At 64.3% G+C, this 27,113-nt stretch overlaps 4 protein-coding genes across 9 annotated transcripts; 3 read left to right on the top strand and 1 right to left on the bottom strand.

Annotated features, from left to right (window-relative positions):
• The first annotated feature begins 3,800 nt into the window (after window positions 1-3,800).
• On the top strand, window positions 3,801-10,679 carry MATK (megakaryocyte-associated tyrosine kinase). 5 transcript variants are annotated; one of them, XM_072787845.1, is made up of 14 exons: window positions 4,307-4,465; window positions 4,871-4,979; window positions 5,741-5,800; window positions 6,146-6,259; window positions 6,387-6,502; window positions 6,585-6,804; window positions 7,290-7,383; window positions 8,404-8,457; window positions 9,076-9,175; window positions 9,265-9,349; window positions 9,437-9,510; window positions 9,628-9,823; window positions 10,072-10,158; window positions 10,251-10,679. In XM_072787845.1, exons 2-14 carry the CDS (start codon window positions 4,974-4,976, stop codon window positions 10,488-10,490), a joined length of 1,446 nt encoding a protein of 481 aa, XP_072643946.1. In that variant the 5' UTR covers window positions 4,307-4,465; window positions 4,871-4,973; the 3' UTR covers window positions 10,491-10,679. The 5 variants fall into 5 exon arrangements, with proteins under 5 accessions (XP_072643949.1, XP_072643946.1, XP_072643945.1 ...); XM_072787844.1 differs by having other exon boundaries at window positions 4,314-4,465; window positions 8,404-8,469; XM_072787848.1 differs by lacking the exons at window positions 4,307-4,465; window positions 4,871-4,979 and adding an exon at window positions 3,801-3,947 and having other exon boundaries at window positions 8,404-8,469.
• A 3,001-nt stretch (window positions 10,680-13,680) lies between these two features.
• On the top strand, window positions 13,681-17,105 carry RAX2 (retina and anterior neural fold homeobox 2). The gene is made up of 2 exons (XM_072787851.1): window positions 13,681-13,908; window positions 14,454-17,105. Exons 1-2 carry the CDS (start codon window positions 13,693-13,695, stop codon window positions 14,790-14,792), a joined length of 555 nt encoding a protein of 184 aa, XP_072643952.1. The 5' UTR covers window positions 13,681-13,692; the 3' UTR covers window positions 14,793-17,105.
• On the bottom strand, window positions 15,909-19,325 carry MRPL54 (mitochondrial ribosomal protein L54). 2 transcript variants are annotated; one of them, XM_072787853.1, is made up of 4 exons: window positions 19,207-19,306; window positions 18,720-19,005; window positions 17,926-18,091; window positions 15,909-17,376 (listed from the first exon to the last, which is right to left on the bottom strand). In XM_072787853.1, exons 2-4 carry the CDS (start codon window positions 18,835-18,837, stop codon window positions 17,244-17,246), a joined length of 417 nt encoding a protein of 138 aa, XP_072643954.1. In that variant the 5' UTR covers window positions 18,838-19,005; window positions 19,207-19,306; the 3' UTR covers window positions 15,909-17,243. The 2 variants fall into 2 exon arrangements, with proteins under 2 accessions (XP_072643954.1, XP_072643953.1); XM_072787852.1 differs by having other exon boundaries at window positions 18,720-19,325.
• Window positions 19,326-19,635: 310 nt separating this feature from the next.
• On the top strand, window positions 19,636-27,107 carry APBA3 (amyloid beta precursor protein binding family A member 3). Its single transcript, XM_072787843.1, has 11 exons — window positions 19,636-19,785; window positions 20,341-20,943; window positions 21,032-21,071; window positions 24,497-24,642; window positions 24,760-24,846; window positions 24,927-25,088; window positions 25,367-25,546; window positions 25,629-25,841; window positions 26,445-26,564; window positions 26,660-26,800; window positions 26,893-27,107. Exons 2-11 carry the CDS (start codon window positions 20,368-20,370, stop codon window positions 26,962-26,964), a joined length of 1,737 nt encoding a protein of 578 aa, XP_072643944.1. The 5' UTR covers window positions 19,636-19,785; window positions 20,341-20,367; the 3' UTR covers window positions 26,965-27,107.
• The last annotated feature ends 6 nt before the right edge of the window (window positions 27,108-27,113 follow it).

Below are 27,113 nucleotides of genomic sequence, written 5' to 3' on the forward strand. Positions count from 1 at the left end.
ATGCACATGGGAGGGCTGGAGCTTGAGCAGCCCTCTTAGCGCAAGAGATGGAAGTTCGCGTGCTATGAAAGGCAGAGCAGCAAGACGGCAGGAGCCCCGGTTCCTGACATTGCCCAGGAGCACACCCCTCAGAGATTTACCTTCTGTCTAGTTCAAGCCTCTCGCACTTGGGGGTCCTCCGTCCGTAACTGACCGATGCACTATGTGAAGGGCAGGTCACATGACCCCCCCTGTTCATTGCCTACGTTGACCTTCATCCGTATTAGTAAAGAAGAAGAAACGAGCTCTGCCTTTGAGAAGCTTACAGCCCCCCTGAGTGGAGTCCGCAGGCCTGGTGTGTAGCCCCGGCCAGCTGCGTGAGCAGGGACTAGTTGCTTTGCCTCTCTGGAACTCAGCTGCTCCAATTCCAGAAGGAGGGGATCGGCCCCCCCAACTCCCCACCCAAATCGCAACAGCCCAAACAGGAGAAAGGTAGGAGGGAAGCAGAGTGAGATTTGGATAAAGAAATAAAGAAGGAAAGGCGTTGGGGAGGGATTGAAGGGGTCCCTCGGGGTCCTTCTGCCGCAGGTGAGGGATGGGTGGCGGGCAGATTTATGGAATCGTGGGAGGGCGCACCCAAGAGATCCCGCTTCCTGACTGGGTTGAGGGAAATCTAATCAGCTTCTCCAAGTCTTTCCACCGCCCTACTTCCTGCCCCGTTTTCGGTATTAGGATTCCTTCTGCTTGCAGGTAGCAGAAACCCGCCTCAGAAGCAACCCAAAAAGCAACCAGTGGCTTCCAGCACTAGTCGTAGCGTGACCTCTGGCAGGATCCAAGGATTTGCATTCTTTCTTCCTGCAGGATTCAGCCCCTGCCGTCTTGCTGATGTAGGGGAGACGTGAGGGTTCGAAGCTGACGGCCCACAAAGAATCCTTGAGACGTCTTTGATGCAAGAAGGTGGATTTATTAAAGTGCGAGGCCCGGGGCCCGTGGGCAGAAAGAGCTGCCCATTATGGGGTCAGGAGGATGGCCCATGATACACTCTCAAGCTGAGAGCGGGTTAGGGAGAGTGTAAGCCTCCCAGGTATTTTGGGAACAAGGTTTCCCGGATCCCGAGGGGGCTAGCTATTGTTGGGAAAGATCATTTATTATTATTTAGCAAAAACTCAGTCATGATACCCTTCAGATAGACGTCGGGGGCGGGGTCATATGCTTGGTGGATGATCGCTCGGAGGGTGATATCTTGGGGGGTAAAGATAAAGGAAGTTTCCAAAGGGATTTTTTTTTTAAATAGAGGACAGGCTCTTTTTTTTTTTTAAGATTTATTTATTTATGATAGACATAGAGAGAGAGAGAGGCAGAGACACAGGAGGAGGGAGAAGCAGGCTCCATGCCGGGAGCCTGACGCGGGATTCGATCCCGGGACTCCAGGATTGCGCCCTGGGCCGAAGGCAGGCGCTAAACCGCTGAGCCACCCAGGGATCCCCCGGATTTTTGTATGTCAGAGTAGATGCACAGGGTCCTGGGGTCGGGCTAGGGCTGCCTCTTGCCCTTGGCAGAGCGTCACATCGAGGCAGCCGAGTCCCTAGAGGAAGGTCGCTCTGCCCGTTGCAAGGACTTTGTCAGCGGGCTGTAGGGAGTAAGGAAATGGAATAATTTCCTTCTGCCTTTGTTTCCCACATCACTGGGACTGGGCTCCTTCCCCGGCGGGCCGAGGGCTCGGTCACCAAGGCCAGGTCCACGGCCAGCGCGACACAGCGAGACCAGAGGGCCAGGGCCTCCCGCGGGGGGTCTTCCCGGGGCCGGGTCTTGCTGTGAGCAGGGCGCGGGCATCCAAGAAGGCTTCACCGACATGCTGCCAGTTGAGGGGGGCATGAGCGGGGGACACCGGCCGGGTGAGGTGGCAGGGCACTGCAGGCAGAAGGGACAGGTGGCACAAGGGGACGCAAACTCCTGCACGGGAAGAGCTCTGAGTGCCAGACCCAGCGCCTCAGTGGCGGTGGCGGGGAGCTCTGGGAGGACTCACAGCGGGGCCCGGGGGCGCGCAGTCACATCTTCATCCTTGGGCACGCAGCGGAAGGTGAGTGATGGCAAGGAGAAACACTGGAGGCAACTAGGGAGCCCGGGGGGGCCTTCTGTGTCACCTGCACCAGCGGGTGGCCTGGGGCGTCAGGGATTTTCCACAATCACGTTGACAGGACAGAAATATGGGGGGTGAGCAGCGCGGGGCTGGGTAGCTCTGGAGTCCAGCCTGCTGGTGTGGCTGCCGGCTGGCTTCAGGCTGGCAGAGGAAGGGGCAAGTCCCCCAAGTTCCCCCACACCCCGCTCCTGGCAGGAGGAGGAGAAACTAGGGGTTCCCACCTCTGAGGCCTGGAATTCCCATCTTTGTCTTTGAGATTCAAAGTGGCCAACACTTGAATGCCTTCGGGGATGGGGAGTTCACCCCAAATAAGCCATGGACTCAAACCTCGCTCCCTGGAGTCAGGTGCCCGTATGCTGGGGGGCCCCCTGCACCCCAGGTCAGCCCTCCTTGGAGATTGGGGAACCTGGTGCTGCCCACTGAAGTCTGTCTTTCTCCAGTCCAGCCCCTGTGGGCCCTCTGATCTCTCCTTCTGGGGTAGGGCCTTCCAGAGTGTGGGACAAGGGTCCATGGGGTGCCGGGGAAGACGCGGGTACCACTCAGACACCAAGTATTGATTCACTGAGGGAGCAAGCCAGCCCCCCTCAACCGCTCCCCATCTCCCTGACAGCGTCAAGGAGAGAGCTTCCCTGGGGTGTCAGGGCCTCCTCCAGCTTTACACACGGGCTCCGTCCCCGCTGAGGCGACAGCAGGCGAACCCCATCGTGGGACCTCTGACTCTGGTCTGAATCTACTGGTGCTGCTGGGCTTCCTGTGGCTATTTCAATGTTTCTATTTCAGGCAAGTGATGATGCTTTGCCATATATGGTGGCCCCGTGACCCAGCAGAATGCTGGTGGCAGGGTCCCCAGCCCTGGGTCCACAGCAGTGCCTGTGGTTGGGAGGTGGGGCGAGACCCCAGGACTCCCAGCAGCCGGCCCCGGGGAGCCTGGGGAGCCCGGGGAGCCCGGGGACCCCTGCTTATTAGCAGGAAGATGCTAGGGCACCCTCCCTGCCAACACTACCACTTCTGGGAACTCCACCACCTGGAAGGAAAGGAAGGACAGCCGTCTTCTCCCTCCGGGGCTCCCCTCCCCTGCCCCCTGCCCTCGCTGGGATAACCCTGGTGCCATCTGGAGGGTCTCCTTCTAGAACTTTCCCCGTTGGACTTATGCTCTCCTGTATAACAGGACAGGGTGGTGCTGTCTGGGTTGTGTCACGGCGTGGGGGTGGTGGGGGTGGTGGGGGTGGTTTTCGACAACTGTTGATTCTAGAACCTTGATACACATGATTTCCTAGTTTTTGTTCTATAATATTCCATAATAGGGATGTTTTGTAATTCTGCAACTGGGCCTGTATTCTGAGAAACCACATGATGCCTTAGAGCACAGACATTTACTTAGGCTTTTGGGCAAGTGGGCATCTTGGGGCCGCAGGACTCGGGCTCCCGGGCGTCCTGGCTCATCACCGCCTCCCACCAGCTCCATGCTGGTCCAAGCGGACTCCCCGAGGAGAAGCAGAGCTCGCTGGGCGCCCAGGCCAGGCCCAGGGCGCCGGCCCCAGATGTGCAGCGACTGAACCGCTGCGCCAGGTCCGAGGTCGAAGCCGCGGTGCGGGCCCCGCGGAGGGAGGTCGAGCCCCGGCTCAGCGGGTTGACCCGGGCGGGCTCCACTGCGCCCTCCGAGGCGGCCGCACCAGCCCGAGGCCTCGGGTTCCCCGGGTCCCCGTGACCTTTCTTCCGGGGCCCCCACACCCCCTTACTGTTGCTGGCGATCCTAACAGCACTGGTGACCGGCGGCATTTCTGAGCACTTCTTTGCACCAGACGCCAACGACCCTCCTGGCAGGGAGGTGAGCGAGCGCGTTGGAATCCCTGCGGCGTCCGGGCTCTGCGGCTTGCTTCTCTCCCCGGACGGGCAGCTCACTCTCGCGTTCCCGCCTCGCCCCCCGCCCCGTGCGCGGCACCCGCCCCGCGCCCCGCGGCCTGGGCTTCCAGGTGGGCGGGGTGCGCGCCCCGCGGCACCGGGCCGGGGAGGGGGCAGCTGGCGAGCGCCCCGGCCCCCCTCGGGCGGGGCGGGCGGCGCGGGGGCCTCGGGCGGGGCGGGGCGGGGAGGGGCCGCGGCGGCGGCGGCGGCGGCGGCGCGCGGAGGAGACCGCAGTGCGGCCGGCGCTAGGACCTGCGGGGGCTCCCGGCCGCGGCGCCTCCCGCTCCCCCGCTCCCCCGGCCCTGCCCCCCCACCCCAAAATGAGGAAACGGAGCAACTTGTTCCAAGTTGTGCAGCCGGGGCTGCCTGGGGGTGCGCAGCCGGCGCGCGGGGGCCCTCCTGGGTGTGGGCGCGGGGCGCGGCCCGGGGGCGCCCCCTGAGCAGGTGAGCGCGGCGGCGGGGGGAGGGGACAGGCGCGGGGAGGGGGCCGCGGGGGAGGGGCGCCCGGCGTGCGGCGGGGGTCCGGGGCGCGCGCGAGTGTGCGCGGCGGGCACGCGGCTGGGGCGGCGGGTGCTTCGCGGCCATCGGGCGCCGGGTGGGGGGGTTCTGGGCGCGAGTGTGCGCGTCTGCGAGCTCCCGGTGTGTGTATCCGCGCGTCCACGTGGAGGGGTGCTCGCGTGTGCGCGGCCCTGCGTGCGGCCCTGCGTGCCCCGGTGGCCCAGTGTCTGGCGCCCAGGTGTCCAAGTGTGGGGCTGCGTGTGTGCTGGGGGGACAGGTACCCGCGTTGCTGGCTGTCTCAGAGTCTGTCCGCGTGTACACGTGTGTAGAAGTGTACACACCTGTCTCTAGGTGAACGTGCTTTTGCTTGCACACCCGCGCCTGTGGGCACCTGTGTCCACCTGTGTCCAAGCCCCGTGTGTTTCTGTGTGTGCTCGTGTGTACATGGATCAGTATGCGTGTGAGTACACGGGGCGGGGGGCTGGGGACTTACGGGGGGGGGGCAGTCCTGGAGGGGCAGAGGCTCGTGCCCCCAACCCTCGCCGCAGCCCAGCCACCTGCTGTGGGGTCCGTGCAGGAGGAAAGGCCTGGAAAAGCCCCCACCCAGCAGTGGTGAGACACCGCGTGTCTGTCCCAGGTTGGCATCGGGACTGGGGGGCATGGGAGAGGTTCAGCCGAGGGCTCCGAGGGCCAGAGGAGCCCGGCGGGGCTGCATGCCCCCTCCCCCCCCCGGGCCCCACCCTAGGTTCAGAGATACTTAGGAATGACCTTGAATCATCCTGTTTCCTTGCCCTGCTCCTGCCCACTTAGCAGAAAAGAGGAAGAACCAACTCAATTAGGTGGCACCGCGTCCCCCACCCACCGTGTGCCTGCTGGGGCCTGAACGTGGCGCTTCAGCCCTGCCCACCCGGTGGCCGCTTGCTCCGTGCCCACCTCGGGCCTCTGTTTCCCTCTCGGGACCGTGGCGGGGCTAGACTCTGCGGTTCCCTCGCAGAGGTTCCATGGCTGCGACGGTGATAAGGAACCCCTGTGGGTAGAGACCACCGCTCCCAGGGGGCTTGGGGAGCCACCCCCTGGAGGCCCTCATGGGGATGCCCTCCTGCGCTTGCCTCCACCAGGCCTGGGCGGGAAGTGGTTAGTCAGGAATGGCCCCGGGCCCCAGCCGGCCCCCAGTCTGGGCTCCGCAGCTGGTCTCTGCAGCTGGTCTCTGCCCGCCCCCAGGTGAGCCCTCACTTCCTCCGTGCCTGGCACCCCACGCGCATCTCAGCCAGGATGCCAACGGTGAGTACCCCCAACCCCGGGGCCTGTGTCCCGGCTGGTCCTCCGCTCAGTCCCCCCCCCCCGGGGACCTTAGCCCGCTGTCCCCGGGCTGCACTTGGTGACGCCTGCCCCCTTCGGGAAGACGCTGCCTGCTGTAACATTGTCAGTTGGTGTGACACTTGTGTCACCTTTCCTTCCTGACTTTCTGCGCTGGGTACCTGGGTTTGTGACTGATGTTTCTGCCTTGGCTGCTCCCTCTTGATTTCTGCTCCTTCTGTGTCTGCCTTGCTGTCTTTCGCCCAAATCCCCTGTCCTCCACGCCCTGGGCCTCCCCCTCATGCCCCTTTGCCCCCCACCCCCTCTCAGAGGCGCTGGGCCCCAGGCACCCAATGCATCACCAAGTGTGAGCACATGCGCCCCAAGCCGGGAGAGCTGGCCTTCCGCAAGGGCGACGTGGTCACCATCCTGGAGGCCTGTGAGGTGAGCGGTGGCCAGAGGGCCTGGGCGCGCTTGGGGACATGTGTCTCTGCCAGGACACCCCTGCCCTGACACACACACACACACACACACACACACACACACCGACTCCTGGCTCCCTCCCTGGCAGAGCAAGAGCTGGTACCGCGCGAAGCACCACGCCAGCGGCCAGGAGGGTCTGCTGGCGGCGGGGGCGCTGCGGGAGCGAGAGGCCCTGTCGGCCGACCCCAAGCTCAGCCTCATGCCGTGAGTCGCGGGGCGCCCCGGGGCGGGCGGCAGGGGGGCCTGGCCGACCCGCCCAGCGTGCCCTTCCCGCCTCCGGCCGCAGGTGGTTCCACGGCAAGATCTCCGGGCAGGAGGCCGTGCAGCAGCTGCAGCCGCCCGAGGACGGGCTGTTCCTGGTGCGCGAGTCAGCGCGGCACCCCGGCGACTACGTGCTGTGCGTGAGCTTCGGCCGTGATGTCATCCACTACCGCGTGCTGCACCGCGACGGCCACCTGACCATCGACGAGGCCGTCTGCTTCTGCAACCTCATGGACATGGTGGAGGTGCGGCCCCCCGGGGCCCAGGCCCCCCCAGAGCCGTGTGGTCTGAGCTGTGGAGATGGAGGGACCCCAGGGCCCCCCTGTCCTGTTGTGGCAACCGGGTGGGCCCCGGGTACCCGAAGCCTCATGTGTCGCAGGGTGGGAAGGAGGGGCTGTCTCCACAGCCCAGCAACCCCACAGGTGGTCTGAGTCCTCTGCGTCCACCTCTAGGGACGGGCTGGGCTGGCTCCTCTGGGGACCCCTAGGAACCTCCAAGTTGACACTAAGCCAGGGACCACCGCCCCACCTTCCCCAGGATCCTCCTGTTTCCTAGCATCCTCTCCGTTCCCATGGAAACCAGCCCAACTCCCCCAGTGGGAAGCAAACCCCTCTCCTCCCCAGCTCCTGCCCACCCCATTCAGAGAGCACCCCCCGGGGAGGGGCGCAGAAGCAGGGTCCCCCGCACCCGGGGCCGCCTCACGGCTCCCCCGCGCTGCCCCTCCCTGCAGCACTACAGCAAGGACAAGGGAGCCATCTGCACGAAGCTGGTGAAGCCCAAGAGGAAGCAGGGCACCAGGTCCGCAGAGGAGGAGCTGGCCAAAGGTGCGGGTCCGCCCCCCACTGGGCCCCGGTGCCTGGCACTGTGAGCGGAAGGCGGGGGGCAGCCCCCGGGCCGGGCAGGGGCGCCCACAGATACCCATCAGCCCGAGGGAGCGCATCCCCACGCCTGTGGCTGCTTGCACGTGTCCGTCATCTGCCCGTCGCCTGGGCCACGGGCCGCCTCAGCCCCGGCCGTCAGACCACCTCCTCCCTGGGGGGCACTCCCCTTCCACCGGACCCCTGCTTCGGTGCCCCCCGAGGGGACATTCTACGGTGAAAATCCACCCTGCCTTCTAGAACCTTCCCTCGTGGCCCAGCCATCTTTCTTGGTTCATGTGCAAGGCCCGTCCACGGCCACTGCCCTTGACCCTTGAACCCGGTGGTCCTGGCTGCCTCCTTGGAAGCTCGTCTCTCCCGTGTCGGGGTCGGGCCCGAGGGGAGGCTGGTGTCCCTGTGCCTGACTGCAACTCAGGCTCGAGATTTGGAGGGGGCGCTTTGGGGAGGAAGGGGAAGCGGCCCGTGGAACCTACTAGAGGAGAGAGGCTGGGAGAACACGGGCATGTCTGAGGCATGGGTCAGGGAGGCTGGACCACAGATGACCACGTAGAGCATGGGAAGATTCTGGAACCTTTGTCGGAAGACTCCAGAAGCGTTAGCAGTCTCCCTGTTTGCTGTTTTGCTGTGTCGGGGTGGCCAGAGCAAAGGACTGTAAAGGGAGGAGCCCCTGGGGTACGTGGAGGGCCGCGGTCTCCAGGTAGAGAGGGGTGGCCCTAATGGGGCTGCCCACGCCCCCGGGCCGGGTGGGCGCTCCTGGGGAGCAGGGCTGGGGCCTTACCGTCCCCAAGCCCCTTTCCTCGGGCCCTGAGGCCCACGGGCTCTGCTGCTCTCCAGCGCTGGATGGGGTGTCCCGGACTAGCCCTTGGGCCACCTCCAGGAGCAGCAGCCACCCAAATTGGGGGGGACACCACCTGGCCCCTCGCTGTGGGGGGGCCGTTCCCCTCTGAGCCCGTCCCCACCCCACAGCCGGCTGGTTACTGAACCTGCAGCATCTGACGCTGGGTGCGCGGATAGGAGAGGGTGAGTTTGGAGGTGAGTGGAGGCCCGGGTCGGGGGCTGCGGGGGGTGCGCTCAGGTTTAGGGGTGGATTAATCCACACCCGCGTCACCACCTGCTCCGGGAGGGGGGCTGGCGTCCGCTCGGGGGCCGTGGGGTGCCTGCATGCCTCCGGGCCCCGCGCCTGGAACGCCACTCCCGGACTCCCGGAGACTGTTCTGGAAGGCTCTGGGGCTTGGAGCGGGGCCTGAGCGCCACAGCCCGTGTCACGTGTGTCCAGCTCTGCCTCTGCGGCGGGAATGAACGGGCGCGGCCACGTGCCGATAAAACTTTATTTCTGGACGCTGAAATGTGAACTTCGTGTAAATTTTCATTTGTTGCAAAGTATTATTCCTCTTTTGATTTTTTTTCTCAAACATTTAAAAATGCAAAACCCGCTCAGAACTTAGGGGCCTCGCAAAATGCCGGGGTCCGCTGTCCGGGGCGGCTCTGCCCACGGCTGCAGTTTGCAGACCTCACCCCGGTGATTCTCTGAGCAGCGCGGAGGCTGAGGGGCTCCCCACTGCTGTGTCGGTGTACGCGGGGTCGGGACAGCGGGTATTTCCATCTGTCTGTCCCCACGCCCCCCCCCCCCCCCCCCAGCGGTCCTCCAGGGTGAGTACTTGGGGCAGAAGGTGGCCGTGAAGAACATTAAGTGCGATGTGACGGCCCAGGCCTTCCTGGACGAGACGGCGGTCATGACGTGAGTCCGGGGGTCGCGGGGGTGGGTGGCGGGCGTCCCGGGGTAGGGGTCCCAGCCGCGCCCTCACGGCACGCCTGCCGGCCCCCCAGGAAGATGCAGCATAAGAACCTGGTGCGTCTGCTGGGCGTCATCCTGCACCAGGGGCTCTACATCGTCATGGAGCACGTGAGCAAGGTGGGGGTGGGGCCTGAGGTGCCATCAGGGTTTGGGGGGGGCCGCAGAGTGGCTTGAGGCCCCCAGACCCACTTCCCTTCCCCACAGGGCAACCTGGTGAACTTTCTGCGGACCCGAGGCCGGGCCCTTGTGAGCACCTCCCAGCTCCTGCAGTTTTCCCTGTGAGTGGGGTTCCCCGGGGCGCGGGGACGGGGGCCCTCCCAGGTCAGGGGGAGACTGGGGCATGGAGCGGGGCCGGCCTGGCCTGGGGCGTTGGCAGCGTCGCACCACCGCCGCAGGCACGTCGCTGAGGGCATGGAGTACCTGGAGAGCAAGAAGCTGGTGCATCGAGACCTTGCCGCGCGCAACATCCTCATTTCCGAGGACCTGGTGGCCAAGGTCAGTGACTTCGGTCTGGCCAAAGCCGAGCGGAAGGGGCTGGACTCAAGCCGGCTTCCGGTCAAGTGGACGGCACCCGAGGCTCTCAAACACGGGGTGAGCGCCCCTCTGCCCCCGGGACCCCTGAAGCCCCAGTTCTGCCCACTGTGTGACCCTGCGTCTGGCCTCTCGCTTGTGGGACCCTCTGGGCCTCCGTCTCCCCGTTTCTGACACAGACGGGCTCCATGCCAGGCCAAGAATAACAAGAACACCCCCCCAACCCCGCACGGAGTCCGAGTCCCCGGGCAGGGGACTGGTGCACAAGCCCCTCGGGGCCCTCCTCACCCCAATCCTGGGCCCCACAGAAGTTCTCCAGCAAGTCGGATGTCTGGAGTTTCGGGGTGCTTCTGTGGGAGGTGTTCTCATACGGCCGGGCTCCATACCCCAAGATGGTGAGTGGGGTGTTGGGGAGGCGCCGGGTGCCCCGCAGGTCTGGCCGCCAAGGCCCTGACCCCAGCCATGCCGGTGTGCCCTCTGCCCACAGTCGCTGAAGGAGGTGTCCGAGGCCGTGGAGAAGGGGTACCGCATGGAGCCCCCCGAGGGCTGCCCGGGCCCCATCCATGCCCTCATGGGCAGCTGCTGGGAGGCTGAGCCTGCCCGCCGGCCGCCCTTCCGAAAACTGGCAGAGAAGCTGGCCCGGGAGCTGCGCAGCGCGGGGGCCCCGGCCCTGGTGGGGGGCCAGGACACGGACAGTTCCTCCTCGCCCCGCGGCCAGGAGCCCTGACCCTGCCCGGGGGCCGCAGGCCCCAGAGGAGAGAGCGGAGGGCGCGGGGCGGGTGCGGGGCGGGCATGGGGCCAGGCCTCGGGAGGGTCAGGGCCAGGGAGCCGCCCACGTGGGGCTCCGGGCAGCCCGTGGGCACCCTACACCCAGGGAGGACCGGGGCAGCGCCTCCATAAAGACTGGTTCCAAGGACTGTGGGTGTCTGTGTCTCTCTACAACCCTTGGCGTCCTTCACCCCAGGGGTGAACCCCAGGGGACCCCCATCACTCAGCCCGGGCCGATCACCCACCCCAGCCAGGGCCTTGCAGCCGCCGTGGGCACACAGGTGCGCAGGGATGGAGCCCCCGGCCAGGACCACAGCCCCCCCACAGGCCTGCCGTCACCCATGGTTCCCACCGTCGTACCCTCGGGAGGTCCAGGCTCCAGCACCCCTGCCCCTCAGGGTGGGCCTGTGGGAGCCCGGGGAACCTCTGCCCCGCGGTGGCCTGCCAGGGGGTGCTCGGTACCACCCAGTGACTGGGGTGGGGGACGGGCTGAGGAGCACTGGCCCCGCCCCCCATCTACACCCACTCGGGGGCTGGGGCCCAGGCCCACACCCCCGGGGTCTGAGTCTGATTCACCCTCCGCTCTGTGGCCCTGACCCCGACCTGTGGCGACCAGCCGCCCCCAATGGAGAGCATTTCGGGGACGGGGACACACGGGTCAGTCCCCCCCTGCACCCCAGCAGCCTCGGGGTGGGGGTAGGGACCTGAAGGCTCATCCCAGCGATCCAGCACACACAGCTGGTGCTCAGTGCTGTGACCCCATCACCCCCACCCCCTGATGTTCCCAGGGGTTCCCTCATCCCAGGAACCCCCCATGCCAGAAGGGGCCCCACCCCACAGCACACCCTCCCATGGTGGCTGGCCCGCCTGCGCCTGACACAGCCTCAGCCGGGGACTTTGCCAAGGTCACACTGACCTCCTGCAGTGCCCCCCTGAAGTCCTGCCCCCTTCTGGGTTCAGTTTCCCCACTAGCCCCTGAAGGGGCTTCAGGAAGCCCCTTCCAGGTGGAGGGATAGGAGGCTGAGGGTGGCCTGACCCCCACCTAATCCAGCTGGAGGGGACACCGGGCCCCGCCCCACCCAGCCCCTAATCCGGTCCTCTAAGCTGACACAGCGTCTGCACCCTCAGCCGCATCCGCTAAGCCAGCAGAGCCCCTGCGCCTAACGCCTGATCCTCCTGCAGCCTCTTAACCTCCCCGGGCCAATTAGCTAATTGGGGCCTGAGAACAGAGCAGCTCGTTAGCAAGGAAGCAATTAGGGAATCAGGGAGCCTCCCCCGCCCCCCACCCCAGGCCTCGTGCCCCTGGCCCCCGAGCCCCCCTCACCGACGGGGCAGGTCCCAGGGAGCCTCGGGGAGCACCTGCTGCCCTCCCGCCCGGGGCAGGGTGTCCTCCAGGGCCTCCTTGCCCGCCCCCCCCACAGCCGGACCCGCAGCTGGTTCTGCATCCTGGCCGCGCAAGGCCGTGGACCCCCTCCTGGGCCGGCCGCCCCACCGTGTGTGCGGGTGCACGGGCGCTGCTCCCTCCCGCGGGCCCCTCCCTTCGAAGCCTCCGTTAGGGCAGGTGCCCTCTCCCCGCCCCACTAGCTCCCTGGCAGGTGCCCTCTCCCCGCCCCACTTGCTCCCTGGCAGGTGCCCTCTCCCCGCCCCACTAGCTCCCTGGCAGGTGCCCTCTCCCCGCCCCACTAGCTCCCTGGCAGGTGCCCTCTCCCCGCCCCACTTGCTCCCTGGTCCGTGCTCACCCTCCAGGGCCTCCTGCCTCATGCCAGACACCATCTCCCTCCGTCCTCCATGTCACTAAATCCATCAGACATTTTCTTGCCCCCCCCAGGTCCCCACCTCTCCTTTCCCCTCCCCTTGGGCCCCAGGCTCCTTTGTGGGGAGTAAACCAGGCTCAGGGGCTTCCATGGAACCTGCTCAGCCTCTGGAACAATCCTGTCATCCACTTGTCCCCAAAACAGGGGCCTGGGTATCACCAGCTCCTCCCTCTTCCCCGAACTTTCTCCCCGGGGATGTTCCCCTGCCCCCCATCCCCCCACTTCCATCCCCACAGCCCTGCCTGCTCAGGCCCCAGCTTCCTCCTGGCCTCCCATCTTGCCCACAATACATACTCACCCAAAATGCCATCTGACTGCATCCCTTCCCTGCTCCACGACCTCCCATGGCTCCCCAGTACCCTCCCCTTCCACGCCTTGTGTCCACAGTCTTAGCCTCCTGCTCCATCCTCCATTCCAAGGACTTTCTCTACAATAGCCCACCCTCCGTTCCCCCTTCTCTCCCCTGCTTGCGTTTCCTCGCTAGCCTGTGACCCCCTGACACGCTCGCATCTTATTTGCTGGTTGTCTACCTCCCCTACTAGGATGTCAGCTCCAAGTCTGTTTTGTTCACCGCCGTGAACAGTTCCTGGTGTATAGCTCGTGCTCAATAATGTCCACTGCATGGATGAAGAGTGAACTTCTATTCATTCCTCAAAACCCAGCAACAATGCCCCCTACTCCCTGGCCAGCTCACTGTCCGGGGCCGACGGGAACGGCCCCCCAGCACCTGTGTGGCTGAGAGCACCTCTCTGGCCCCAGCTGATAAAACCAGTAGCAGTGGACACTCCCCGAGCACGCCCTGTACGCAGTCACGGCGCCCGCTCCCTCATCCCCCCTTGCCCCGTGAGAGCCCATCAGGTAGGTCCCGGGGAAGCCGAGGCCCGGAGAGGGGGAGGCCCTGGCCGGGTCCCCCCGCAAGGGGAGCTCACCCCTCTGGAGCCCAGCCTCCCTCCCCCGTGCCCGCCCCCTGCAGCTCAGAGCGGCCAGCCAGGCCAGCCGGGCGGGAGGGGCCCCGATTAATCACCTGGCGCTAATCTCCTCGCAGACCCCAACCCGCTCGGGTCTGGCAGGGCCGGGCCAGCAGCAGTCGGGGCGCCGGGCCCGCGTGGACGCTGGGGGGCCGAGGGGCTGCCGGCGGCGGTGAGTACTGAGCGGGGCCAGGGGGGCTCTGGGGGCGGCGTCCTAGGCACCCGGAGATGGACGGACGGACGAAAGCGGGGGTGGGGGCCGGAGGCCACGAGGGAGAGCTCGGGCGGGAGGGGACACAGGTGGAGGGACAGACCGGCAGACCGGGGCCCGCCTCACGGCCCCCTGCCCTGCCGCCCCCCAGGGGGCCGAGGAGAAGCCATGTTCCTGAGCCCCGGGGAGGGGCCGGCGGCAGAGGCGGGGGGCCCGGGCCCCGGTGAGGAGACCCCCAAGAAGAAGCACCGCAGGAACCGCACGACCTTCACCACGTACCAGCTGCACCAGCTGGAGAGGGCGTTCGAGGCGTCGCACTACCCAGACGTGTACAGCCGCGAGGAGCTGGCGGCCAAGGTGCACCTGCCCGAGGTGCGCGTGCAGGTGAGGGCGCCCGGCGGCCCCGGGAGGAGCGCAGGCGGGAGACCTGGACATCCGGGAAGGAGGGGATGTGGGACTGGGACCCTGGCGCCGGAGCACAGGTTTTCCAGTTAGAAAGCAGAAAGGGTCGGGGGCGCGGCTGGCTCAGCAGGTAGAGCGAGTGACTCCTGATCTCGGGGTTGGGGGTTCCAGCCCCACGCTGGGTCTAAGGGTACTTGAAATCTTTTAAAGAAGGAAGGAAGGTGGGTGTCTCTCTGGGCACCAGCTGTGGAGGGGTGCCACCGGAGGGTTCCCATCCTGCCGGCACCCAGGGGGTGGGCCGGGGGGCGCAGCCCGTGCAGGGTGTCCCCAGCTGAGGCCAGGAGGGCCGAGCTTCAGGGGACCTCGGCTGACCTGGTGGGGGCCTTGGGGGGACCTTCTCCCGAGACACCATCCCCTTGAGGCACAGCAGCAGGCAGGACCCCGCACGGCAGGAGCCCCGAGCAGCTCACGGTGGAGCGAGGGGTGGCCGGGCCCTCAGCTGGGAGCACCCCTCTCACCACCTCCAGGTGTGGTTCCAGAACCGCCGGGCCAAGTGGCGCCGCCAGGAGCGTCTGGAGTCAGGCTCCGGGCCTGTGGCAGCCCCAAGGCTCCCCGAGGCCCCGTCGCTGCCCTTTGCCCGCCCGCCAGCCATGCCACTGCCCCTGGAGCCCTGGCTGGGCCCCGCACCCCCCGCCGTGCCGGGCCTCCCGCGCCTCCTGGCCCCGGGCCCCGGGCTGCAGGCGTCGTTCGGGCCCCACGCCTTTGGTCCGGCCTTCGCGGAGGGCTTCACCCTGGAGGAGGCGTCCCTGCGGCTGCTGGCCAAGGAGCACGCGCAGGCTCTGGACAGGGCCTGGCCACAGGCCTGAGTGTGGGGCCCGCCTAGCCCTCCTGCCTCGGCCTGTCCGTGCCCACCCGTGCTGGTCCCCCCTCACCTCCTCACCCTGCCTTGCAGGGAGACGGGCGCTGCCTCAGGAAGGAAGTGGCCCGGCCTGGGGCCTCGGCCTCCCCATCTGCCAGACGGGCGGGCGTGGGGGGAGGCTCTGGGACAGCAAGGCTGCAATCACAAGCCACCCGGCTCGCTGCGCCCCGGCCCCCCGCCCGCGCCTGGTCCTCCCCAGCCGAGCCCCAGCTCCCGGGCCTCCCGCTCTCCAAGACATGACCAAGAACAGCCGGGGCAGCGCACGTTCCCCAGCGTCTTTCACCGTGTGCCCGTCCTGGGCCCATCACCTGACCCTCAAGACAGCTGCTTTCTCGGGGAGGAAACCGAGGCCCAGAGGCCAGGCTTGCTGACCACCCTTCCCAGAACTCAGCTGGACTCCAGGACTAGGAGGCGTCGAGGGCAAGGAACAGGGTGTGACCAGGCTCGGGCCTGGCCTAGTCTCAGCACAACAGCGGATCTCCCCAGGGGACGGGGCAGGACGGGGCAGCCTGGGTCAGAACAGGAGGGGAGGGGCTCAAGGGCAGAAGTCGCAAGTGACGAGCACCCTGCTTTTGAGGTCTGTCCACAAAGTGACTGTAGGATCACTGCTGGGTCCTCGCACCGGTGCGCACCCACCGGGTTCAAGCTGGCCTGCTCATCTCGTCTCACTGGGCAACTCACATGAGCCTATGCCCATGTCTTCTCTACGTCGTGGCAGCCGGGTCAATCGCCAACCCCCCTCACCCACCCATCACCCACCCATCTATCCACTCATCGTCCATCTACCCACCCACCCATCCACCCACCAATCCACCGTCCATCTCACCCATCATCCATTCATCCGCCCTCCATCACCCACCCGGCCACCCACCCCTCCATCACCCCGTCCGTGCACCTACTCATCCATGCACAGGGATGTGATGGGTGAACAGACAAAAATCCCTGCCCTGGTGGAACTTCCGCCCCAGTGGGAGGAAGACAACACAAATAAATGCACACATACATAAAACACCAGCTGGTTTAAGTGTTGAGAGAAAATAAGACCACAAGAGGCAAACCAGAGTGTGTGGCACGAGAGCAGTTTACCAGGGGTGGTTGAGGGCCTCTTGGAGGTGACATCAGAGGACTGGAGGAGATAAAAGAGGGTGCCAAGAGAACACTTGGGGAAGAGCCACCCGGGCAGAGGGAATGGCACATCCAAAGCCCGGGGGTAGTACCGGGCCTGGGATGTGGGAGGAACAACCAGGAGGCCCCTGTGGCTGAAGGAAAGCCAGCGAGGTGCCCACGGGGGGGGGGGGGGGGGGGGGGGGGGGGGACAACAGGAGGCAGGTCTGGCAAGGCCTTGTGGCCACCACAGCTTTGTTTCTACCCTGAGAGCCATGGAGGACTGGGACCCTCCACCTGCTCTGGGCAGGCCACCAGGGAGGGCAGATAATCCGCTTGGCAGAGTCCTTGTAAGAGGATGAGGGCTCCAGGGTTCCCGGGACTAGAATTAGCCCCCGGCCCCGCCCACCCGGCGAGCCGAGAGGGTGCAGAGGAGCCTGGAGGGGCCCTGGCCCAGCCCCCAGGTGGCGCCCTCATCCTGCCACCCCTGCAACCGCATACCCTCCCAGGCTTCACCCCCGGCCCCTGCCCCCAGCCGCGCAGGCCAGGAGTCAGGAACCGGGGAGCTGGGGTTCTCACTCAGGGTCGGGTTCATGGTGCCAGATTAAGACTCCCGGGTGCGTTTCCCGGTGGGGTGGGCGCAGGGGAGGCTGAGACCCAAGAACTAGGCAGTAGACAGGAGGATGGACGGGAGGCCTAGGTCCTGAGCTCGACTGGCCCAGGCAGAGAACATGTGAGCTCATGGGAAGGAAAAGGAAGTGCCTTCCCTGTGGCTGGGCTTGCTGACCGGGCAGGGGTGTCAGCCGGGAGTCCTGGAGCGCCCCCCCCCCCCCCGCCCCGCAGAACTACCCCCTGGGGCTACAGGGACCAGAGCCAGAAGGAGCCGCACGTCTGGACACCGAAGCCCCCGAGTGCAGCGTGCCTGAAGGCCGAGCCCACCTGGACAGAGTCTCTGAAGCTCAGAGACTCTCACGTCTGGCTAGTTTGGAGGCGTGAGTCCCCTGCAACCCGGAAGAAGGGACGTGTCTAGGAAACCCTGCCCCTGGAGCCATGGGGCTGAGGTGCCCCCCGCCCCCACCACCCGCAGCACCCAGCAGCATCCAGGGCTGCCAGGGGTGGCCCGTGGGGACCACACAGGCGCCAGGTCAGGGGCCTCCTCTGTCCTCAGAAAACTCTGTTCTCCTCAGGAATATAAAGTCCTGTGCGGGGGCCGGGTAGGGACGCGGCGTGCGTCTGGGTCGTCCTTTAGGGCCGGGGGAGGCCCCGGGGGCTCTGGGCGGACGGCCCCCTCCCGCTAGAACCTCCGGCTCCGGCTCAGCCGGTTGTGACGCCAGATGTTCTGTTTGCGCAGCAGCCGCCAGTACTCCCGGCTCTCGGGGTCCAGCTCCTCCAGCTTCTTGGGGGGCCCCACGTTCATCTGGAACAGCCTGCCGCGGTGTGGGCGGGGATCAGGGAGGTGGGCCGACCCCCAAGGCTCCCCCACCCCATCCTGCGCCAGTTCCCGGCTGTGGGAAAGCTGGCACTGGTCTGGGAGGTGGGCACGCACCGCTTCCTCTGCCTCCTGCCCATTGCCTGTGCTGTCCGGGGGGGACACCTCCGCACCCACACAACCTCTCTGAAGCTTCCCCGGCTTTAAGGATCAGTGTGGGTCAATGGCCTCAGTGCCCTGCTACTGGTCCTGGGGCCGAGAGCAAAATCTTGCCTGCCTCCCCGCTGGCCCTGTGAGGGCTGGGACCCATCACCACCACCACCCATCTCCACCTTCGCTTCCTGCTGTCCTGCTAACAAAGCATATGCAGTTCTGCCCCAGGGCCTTTGCACTGGCTGTTCCCTGCACCTTTAAAAAGTCTACCGCCCACTTAGGTCTCCAGCCCCGCCTCCCCTCCCCAGGGAAGCCCTACGGAAACCTTAGATTTGCTCAGCCAGGCCACCCTCGCCCCATCACACTCTCCCGGCTCTCCAGCCCCGTCACTCACCACTCGGGGTACTCGGCGTCTGGCTTCAGGACCACGTCCTGGCCGTCCTTGTAGATGTTGACGCCCATGGCGTGTGTGGTGAGGCGGACAGGGTCGGTGCACACGTCTGGGTCCTTCAGGGCCTCACTGGCCACGCCGCCTTTGCCGCCTTTGCCCCCCTTCATGACTACGGGGTGGGAGAGGGTCGTTTCTGCCGGCTGCGGCCTCGGGAGCCCCACCTTCCCTTCTGCTCCCTCTTTCCCCCGGTGGCCCTGGGGCCCCTGACCGGACTGTCTGCTGCGCCCAAGATGACTTTAGGTGGGACGTGGCTACTGCGTTACACACTGAGGCCTGGAGGGACCAGGTCACCGCTTTCCAATGGTTTTGATTCCTCCCGTCTGCGTCACGGAGAAAGGGCTCGGACGCTCGCAGGCCCAACATGTTATCAAGTCTCTCCTTCCAACGAAGGAGACGAGGCGAGGCTACACCCGGCTGATTGGGGGTTTCTTCGGTGCCCAATGCTCAGCGGCCTCGAGGTCCGCTGGCGACTTGCTCAGGTTCACACGGTGCCCGGGAGGCACAACCAGGCCTGGGACCCAAGCTCACGAGGACCCCACCCCCCGCCACACACACCCCCCTCCATGCAACGGTGCATCCATCCCGCACCTGCGCAGTGGGTCCGATCACCTCCCAGGTACCTCGCACTGCGCCTGCGCACGGAGCTCCGGGCCCACCTCCCAAACCAGCGCCTGCGCACTACCAACTCCCCAATGTCCCAAACCTCTCTCACCCGGGTCCCTCTTAACCCAGCTCACCCGGTCTCTTAGCGTAACCCCGAACGAGGAGTCTCCCAGGCTCGGCAGGGGCCAGGGGCTCCCGGGCCCGCCAGCGGGCCCAGCTCCACGTAGCCCCAAAGAGGCGTCTGGCCGCCATGACGTACGCCGACTGCCGGCACGTGCACTTGTTCCGGGAGCCGACAGCGGCCAGGGGGTGCTTGGGAGTTGTAGGCTCCTAGAGATTTCTGGGAAATGTAGTATTCCAGTCTTAGACGTTCCCTGAGTCTTCTTTAAACTTTTACGGATACCCTGTTACTGTATGAGACTTTCAAAAGACATCTCGTTTACTTACTGCCCTTCTCGGGTTGCTTATCACCTACTTTAAGATCACGCCTTATGCATGCCTGATTCTATTCAATCAGCAATTACTAAAAGCCCCAAAATAATTAGGCAATACTTAATAGACTCGTTATATCCCATTCCTTTTGCTAAATCCGTAACCAGCTCGAGCCCGCTTCATGCTCACAAGTAGGAGGTCGGTGCTCTTATTATCATCCCCGGTTTATAATTCCGGAAGCGGAGCGCAGGGACGGCAAATCCTGCCAGGACGCGCCATTCCGCTTTCCCAGCTGGAGCGAAACCGGAAGTCCGTCTACAATTAGGGTCCCCGCGCTGCTTTCCGGTGTCCCTTTCGTCGAAAGGGACCGCCTTCCGCTTTAATATCTCCCAGTCCTATTTCTTCCCATCTGCCATCCTTTGGAATAATGCCCGCAGCCGCGGCATTATTAATAATGGGCAGCGATCACTACCCCGCTTTGTGGCGGAGGAAACAGGAGCAGAGGCCAGCCTGGGCTGCCACTCTGTGTAAACTGAGGCTCAGGATGCGAACCCTTGGTCCGGACACCTAGAGTTCCGGCGCGGCGCTGCTGGCTGGGAGAACTACATTTCCCAGCAGGCCTCGCAAACGCGCGCAAGCCCAGTGGGTCGGAGCGCTGCGCGGACGGACCTGCCGGCGCCGCGGCCGCGGATCTGCGAGCGGCGGCCACCGGGGGACGGTCGGGCCGGGGGCGTGGGGCTCTGGGCTGAGGCCACCTCCGCTTGGGAGGTGAGTGTCCCGGCGGGGCCGAGCAGGGTCTGGAGCCGGCGGCTGACGGAAGGGCTGTGAGGGCTTGAGGCTGGGGTCCGCGAGAGCCCCGGGGGCTTACTCGCAGCCTCGGGCTGGAGTTCGGTCTTCGGGGCTGGGTTCGAGGTCCGGGTCGGAGTCCGGCCTTGATCTTGAGCGTGGGACCGGCGGCTTGGATCTCTAGGTAGTAGGTCTGGGGCCCCGAGGCCGAGGCCCCGGCTACCTGCGCCTGCCGGGTCGGTGTAGGCAGCCTGGGTTACACGTCGCGGTGGAGGAAGACTTGGAAGAGCCAGGCCTGGGGCACGGGGCCCACGGGCGGGGACACGCACCCCCGGCTCGCCGCCCGCGAAGCCACTGCCTGACAACCCCCTGCGCCGCTCTGGGTTTCCTCGTCCCTAAAACGGAGATCGCAGCGGACCCTTCCCTGCAGGGCATGTAGGGGTTAATCTGTGCATGTGTTCTGTGGGAACGGCTCCCACCAGAGCCCGCACCGCGGCGGCACTTGGGGAATCTTAATCTTTGAACCTGTGTTTTCAGATGCTGACCTGAGCCCGCGGTCCCAGCATGGACTTCCTGACGGCTTCCCAGTCTCCCTCAGCCCCTCCAGCCATGGACTTGGAGGAGCCCAGGGACACCCTGTCACCCTCTCAGGACCTCACGCCCACCTGCCAGTGGGACCCAGTGCCGGCAAGCTCCGGCAGCCTGAGTCAGATGGAACTCGATGGGCCAAGTGTTCAGGACCTGGTGCAGCAGTTTGAGGCCCTGCCTGGTGATCTGGTGGGCTTGTCCCCAGATGGACGTCCCTGCCCCTTGCACGTTGCCACGGGCCACGGCCTGGCTTCCCAGGACGTTGCTGATGCCCATGGGCTCTTGTCTGCGGAGGCGGGCCGGGAGGACCTGCTGAGCCTTCTGCAGTGCCAGGAGTGCCCTCCCTCCCAGCCTTGTCCCAAGGAGCCTCCGGACCCTGCCCCTCGCCTGTTGCAGCCCCCCGAGGACCCGGATGGAGATACCAGTGCCCCGGAATGGGCGGAGGGAGCTTCTGCCGAGCAGGGTGGCAGTAGGAGCTCAAGCAGCTCCCCAGAACCCTGGCTGGAGACGGTACCTCTGGTTGCTCCTGAAGAACCGCCTGCCAGTGCCCAGGTAGAGCCTGTCCCGCCCCCCAGGCCGCCTCTGCTGCCAGGAACCAAGCCAGGGGACTCAGTCCTGCCCCTCTTCTATCTTCTTCCAGAGCCCCAAGACCCTGGTGCCATACCCTGCCCTCCAGGAGGGTGAGTGTCCTGCCCACCCTGGCCCTAGAGACGTAGCAGTTTCAGAATAGCCCACACCAGGCTCCCAGAGTGGCACAAAAGTTTGCCAGTAAGGAGTTGCTTCTAGAGAGGCTCTGAGGTTGGTTTGAGTAGATTCCAGACGGTCTGAGAGGAGAGAGATAGAGGCGAGAATGTTCTAGAACGAATAGGGGATGGAAGGGCAGGTATGGCATTTGTAGCACTGGGTTCTAGAGCGGGGATTGGCAGATTACAGCCATCTGCGGATCCAATCCAGCTCACCTGTTCTCATGTGAGTTGTGAGTTAACAGCGGCCTTTGCGTTTTTAAGTGGTTGGAGAAAAATAGAATAGTGTTTCTCAATCCATGAAAACAATGTGCAACTCAAATTTCCGTGTCCACAAATAAAGTTTTATTGAGACACAGTCATGCCCATTCATTTACATATGGTCTACGGTGGCTTTCGTGTTAACAAAGAGAGGGTTGAACAGTTGCAGCACAGACCATCTGGCCCACAAGCGCAAGCATATTTACTGGTTTGGCCCCCGGCATAGGAAGTTTGCCGATCTTGGGGTGCCTGGGTAGCTCGGTTAAGTGTCTGACCCTTGATCTCACCTCAGGTCTTGATCTCAGGGCTGTGAGTTCAAGCTCCACCTCGGGCTCTAGGCTTGGCGTGGAACCTGCTTTAAAAAAAAGAAGGTTTGTGAATCTCTGCCCTGAGAGCATGGAAAGAACCAATTCTGGGCACCTGGAATGTTCTAGGATTTCCCCCCCCCCAAACTACCTGAGGCTGTGAGTCAAAGAGCAAGTTTTATCGTTGTGGGAAGGAGAGTTAGTTTAACTCACAGTTCTAAGAAGTTGCTGGAATCATGGATGGGACTATGACTCACCTAGGGAGTTCCAGAATTTGGCATTTTGCCTGTGGTTCTAGATTAAAGGAACCTGGGCTGGCAGTGTTCTGGAATGAGACCGAGCTATCTAGACGGGGAGTGTTCATGATCGTGGAGTGAATAGAACTTATCTACAGTTCTAGATCAGAGGGTGTTCTAGCACTGTGGACACAGCTCTCTGATTCTAGAGGAATCAGTTCTAGAGTCACTGTACAGTAGAATCAAAATGTGAGTGATGTGTGACTTTTTTATTTTTAAAATTTTTTAAGATTTTTTTTTTTTTATTCGTTCATTCATAGAAACACAGAGAGAGACACAGGCAGAGGGAGAAGTGGGCTCCATGCAGGGAGCCCGACGTAAGACTCAATCCCAGGTCTCCAGGATCAGGCCCCAGGCTGCAGGCAGCGCCAAACCACCACGCCACTGGGGCTGCCCAATTATTTTTAAAATTTTTTTAAAGGATTTTATTTATTTATTCATGAGAGACACAGAGAGAGAGAGGCAGAGACACAGGCAGAGGGAGAAGCAGGCTGGGAGCCTGATATGGGACTTGATCCCGGGACCCCAGGATCACACCCTGAGCCGAAGGCAGATGCTCAACTGCTGAGCCACCCAGGCTCCCTGTGACTTTGTTTGTTTTTTTAAGATTTTATTTATTTAGAGAGCACACTAGCAGGAGGAAGGGCGGAGGGAGAGAGAAAATCCCAAGCAGACTCCCTGCTGAGTGTTGAACCCAACCGGGTCCCTGGGCTTGATCCCAGGACCCTAAGATCATGACCTGAGCTGAAATCAAGAGTCGGACGCTCAACCAACTGTGCCAGCCAGGTGCCCCCTATGTGTGACTTTTAATTTCCTAGTTACCTGCTCTAAAAAAATAAACATGGGGCACCTGGCTGGCTCAGTCAGAGGACCTGTGACTCTTGATCATGGGGTCGTGACTTCAAGCCCTATGTTGGGTGTAGAGATGATTTAAATAAAAATGAAAACGAAACAAAAAAAATTACAGGTAAGATTAATAATATTTTTATATATATTAAGGTTTTATTTATTTATTTGTGAGAGACAGAGAGACACAGGCAGAGGGAGAAGCAGGCTTCAGGCAGGGAGCCCGATGTGGGACTCGATCCCGGGACCCCAGGATCACGCCCTGAGCCAAAGGTAGACGCTCAACCACTGAGCCACCCAGGCATCCCTAACTCAGTATATTTTAGGTGTTGTTTGAACATATAATCCAGATCTTACGATTATTTTACGTTTTTTTCATATAAAATTTTCAAAACCCCACGCACATTTGACACTCACAGCACTTCTCAGTCTGGGCCAGCCGCATTTCAGGTGCACGATACACACACGTGCCTGGCTGCTACCGTGCTCGATGGCACAGTTCTAGAACCCCAGAGTGGAGTCGTCTGTTGTTCCAGAATGCTTAGGTCACGAAAGATAATGGGCAGAGCTGGCTGTGGTTTAAATCACTTCACGTCACCCAGAGCTGGGGCTGGTACCTGCAGTTCTAAATCCAAGGGGCAACGGCTGCAGGTTTGGACCTTTCAGAACTGGCAGGGCTGGCTGGTTCTGGGCAGCCCAGGGAGTTACGGGAGCCATGAGGGCAGAGTTCTCGGTGTGGTTCTGGGCCAGGTTGGTGGAATTCTAGAACCGTGAGCAGAGTCGTTCGTCTCTGGACTACTCGGATAAGTGTTAGGACCACTGGGTACAGCTGAGGTGTCCAGCTGGTGGAGGATGTTCTAGAAGCAGAGGAAGAGCTATCCAGCGCATCATGGTTAAGAAGGTACAGAAGCACGGCGTGGGGAAAATGTGGTTCTGGAGCAGTGCTGGTTTCTAGAACCCCTGCGGAATTCTGTGACTGTCGAGGAGCTCTAGAACCACGAATTGGGGCCATTTGGGGTTCTGAATGGTGTGTGAGTTTTGGACATGGGGGACGTTGTCTCTCTCTACCCCTAATTGGGCCGTTGTATAACCATGGAGCACAGTTGTCTCCGGTCCTGGGCCGACGAAGGAGAAATCTAGAACAGTGGGCAAAGCTAACTGGCTCTGGATTGATCCAGGGGGGACTCCAGAACCATTGAGTGCAGCTGACTGTGGTTTTTCTGACCTTGCTGGTTTTAGAAATGGGACTGCCCGGTTCTCGCCTGAGGACAGAATTACAGAAAAAACACAGGGTGGAGGTGTCTGGGTGCTAGAGCGGGTTTTCAGATCTGGCCGTGGTTCTAGACGCTCGGAGGCCCCCTGAAAACTGGGTCCCCTGCCCCGGGGTCCTTGAGCCATGGACAGAGCCCGAGCTGGCTCTAGACTGGCAAGGGGCTCTAGACCTCTGAGGGCCGAGCTGCCTGTCCGTAGCTCCTGTTGACAGGACGGTTCTGGAACAGCGAGTGGACCTGTGTGGTCCGGAGTGCTAAGCCGTGGCGAGGGCTCTGTGCTTCCAGCCCGCCGAGGGAGCCGGGACCCAAGGCCGAGCCCGTGGGGTTGGACACGCGTGGCGGGGGCCTCCCAGGGGCTGACCGTCCTCCACTGTTGCCTCCAGTACCTGGTCCCTGTGACCACGAAGACCTCCTGGACGGTGTCATATTTGGGGCGAAATACCTGGGCTCCACGCAGCTGGTGTCCGAGCGGAACCCACCGCCCAGCACGCGCATGGCCCAGGCCCGGGAGGCGATGGACCGGGTCAAGGTGAAGCCAGGGCTGGGCAGGCGGGGTCCCCGGGGCGGGCGGGTCCCCGAGGCCCCTGGAGCCCAGCGCCTTAGAGGCTGGGTCCCGGCGGGCCTCCACCTCCCACTCGCCCCACAGGCCCCCGACGGGGAGACCCAGCCCATGACGGAAGTGGACCTCTTTGTGTCCACCAAGAGGGTCAAGGTCCTGACGGCCGACTCCCAGGTACGGGCCGGGCCTGCGGGGCGTGGGGGTCCCCGCCGAGGGCCCGCGCAGCCCGCCCAGCGTGCTGTCCCCCGCGGCAGGAGGCGATGATGGACCACGCGCTGCAGACCATCTCCTACACGGCCGACATCGGCAGCGTGCTGGTGCTCATGGCCCGGCGGCGGCTGGCGCGGAGGCCGGCCTCCCAGACGCGCAGCCGCAGGCTCTACAAGATGCTGTGCCACGTCTTCCACTCAGAGGATGTGAGCGTGGGGGGGTACTTGGGCCGGATGCCCCCACCGGGGGCCCCCAGTGTCCTCCCGCTGGTCCTCGGCGCTGTCCGCCCTCCACCCCCTCAGCCCCTGGTCCCTCTGTGGGCCGACCCCTGAACCGTGCCCCCTCCGGGCCGGCCTCCCTGCCTCCCTCTCCCCCCTCGCCCCTGCCCCGGCTGGACTCCACGGGGCCATCGCGCCGTCCCCTGGTGGGTGGCAGGGCGGCTCTGAGGACGCCCCCCGGATGGACGCTGCCCGTCGGCTCGCAGGCCCAGCTCATCGCTCAGGCCATCGGCCAGGCCTTCGCCGCCGCCTACAGCCAGTTCCTCCGGGAAAGCGGCATCGACCCCAGCCAGGTGGGCGCCCCGCAGAGCCAGGGCGCCGCGGGCCCCGGCCACCTGCACAACGGGGACCTCGACCACTTCTCCAACAGCGAGAACTGCAGGGAGGTGAGCAAGCGGCCCGGTGGCCCCGCCGGCCCCCCCACGCGCGGCCCTCACGCCCGCCCCCCGCCCCGTGTCGCCCTCCCAGGTGTGCATCGAGAAGCGCCGGGGTGAGGGCCTGGGCGTGGCCCTGGTGGAGTCGGGCTGGGGCTCCCTGCTGCCCACGGCCGTCATCGCCAACCTGCTGCATGGGGGGCCCGCCGAACGCTCGGGGGCCCTCAGCATCGGGGACCGCCTCACTGCCATCAACGGGACCAGCCTGGTGGGGCTGCCCCTGGCCGCCTGCCAGGCCGCTGTCCGCGTGAGTCCTCCCCGGGAGCGGGACGCCCTTCCCTGGCGCGCTCCAGAAGGGCCGAGGTGCAGCGTACCGTCCCGCCCGCTCCCGGGCGCCCAAGGGAACGGACTCCTGGGGAGGGAGCCGTTGCCGGCCCAGGGGGGACCTTGGTGGTGCGAGGGCAGGACTCGAACACAGGCAGCTGGGCTGCGGGGCCAGGAGCCTTCCTCCGCCACGAGGCAGCCCGCGTGTTCTTGGGTCTTGACCTTTGTTGCCAGACAGGGAGACTGAGGCCCGAGCTGGGGAGGGCCCCAGGCAGGTCAGGAGGGCAGATCCACGCAGCGTGTTGCCGAGCATTTGAGTGTGGCAGGTGCTGCTGGAAGCTTGCTCTTGATGGGGAGACTGAGGCCACAGATCAGGAGCGGAGAGGTCACCCCTCCGACCCGAGGCCTCCTGGCTTGAGTCTGTGTCCTTAACTGCTCCTTGAGGCGTCTTCTAGAATCTAGAGCCTCGACTCCAAAGCTTTCATTTCAGAGTGGGTAAACTGAGGCCCCCAGGGGCTGCGGTGTCCCGAGAGGCCCTGCAGCACCCTGGAGGCCCAGCTAGGCCAACAGCCCCTGTCCTGCCCAGGAGGTGAAGTCGCAGACCTTGGTCACCCTCAGCATCATCCACTGCCCACCAGTCACCACAGCCATCATCCGCCGGCCCCACGCCCGCGAACAGCTGGGCTTCTGCGTGGAGGACGGCATCGTGAGACCCCAGCCCCGGATGGGGGGGGACGGAGGGACGGGGGGGGGGGCGCCAAGCACGGCCGCCTGAGCAGTGCGGCGCCTCCGTCCCCGCAGATCTGCAGTCTCCTCCGGGGCGGCATCGCGGAGCGTGGGGGCGTGCGCGTGGGGCACCGCATCATCGAGATCAACGGGCAGAGCGTGGTGGCCACGCCGCACGCCCGCATCATCGAGCTGCTCACCGAGGCCCACACCGAGGTGCGTGGCGGCGGGCGGGTCCGGGGCGGGGGGCCCTGCTCCTGCCAGCGCAGGTCCCCCGGAACTACCGGCCCCCCTCTCTGCTCCCCTAGGTCCACATCAAAACCATGCCGGCCGCCACCTACCGCCTGCTCACAGGCCAGGAGCAGCCCGTGTACCTGTGACCGGCCACCAGCACCCCTGCCCCCGCCCCCCGTCGTGCCTTAGCTCCAGCGGCCCAGGGACTCCATCTGCGGGGCTTCCTGGGCTCGTTGGCGCCGTGTTATTTTCTCATGTAAAACATTAAATGCTTTAAAAAAAAAGAAAACCAGCA

The sequence above is a fragment of the Canis lupus genome, chromosome 19 (assembly GCF_048164855.1).
Source record: "Canis lupus baileyi chromosome 19, mCanLup2.hap1, whole genome shotgun sequence".
In the NCBI taxonomy this organism is placed as follows: Eukaryota; Metazoa; Chordata; class Mammalia; order Carnivora; family Canidae; genus Canis; species Canis lupus.

Bases quoted from the DNA above. Each gene is read 5' to 3' on its own strand.
- MATK (XM_072787844.1), top strand. The intron at 5,801-6,145 runs GTGAGTACCCCC...ACCCCCTCTCAG, and splicing joins TCTCAGCCAGGATGCCAACG to AGGCGCTGGGCCCCAGGCAC. The intron at 10,159-10,250 runs GTGAGTGGGGTG...CTCTGCCCACAG, and splicing joins GGGCTCCATACCCCAAGATG to TCGCTGAAGGAGGTGTCCGA.
- RAX2 (XM_072787851.1), top strand. From the start codon at position 13,693: ATGTTCCTGAGCCCCGGGGAGGGGCCGGCGGCAGAGGCGGGGGGCCCG. The intron at 13,909-14,453 runs GTGAGGGCGCCC...CACCACCTCCAG, and splicing joins TGCCCGAGGTGCGCGTGCAG to GTGTGGTTCCAGAACCGCCG.
- MRPL54 (XM_072787852.1), bottom strand. From the start codon at position 18,837: ATGGCGGCCAGACGCCTCTTTGGGGCTACGTGGAGCTGGGCCCGCTGG. The intron at 18,092-18,719 runs GTGAGCTGGGTT...CCCACCCCGTAG, and splicing joins GGGTTACGCTAAGAGACCGG to TCATGAAGGGGGGCAAAGGC. The intron at 17,377-17,925 runs GTGAGTGACGGG...ACACCGCGGCAG, and splicing joins GACGCCGAGTACCCCGAGTG to GCTGTTCCAGATGAACGTGG.
- APBA3 (XM_072787843.1), top strand. From the start codon at position 20,368: ATGGACTTCCTGACGGCTTCCCAGTCTCCCTCAGCCCCTCCAGCCATG. The intron at 24,643-24,759 runs GTGAAGCCAGGG...CTCGCCCCACAG, and splicing joins AGGCGATGGACCGGGTCAAG to GCCCCCGACGGGGAGACCCA. The intron at 25,547-25,628 runs GTGAGCAAGCGG...TCGCCCTCCCAG, and splicing joins ACAGCGAGAACTGCAGGGAG to GTGTGCATCGAGAAGCGCCG.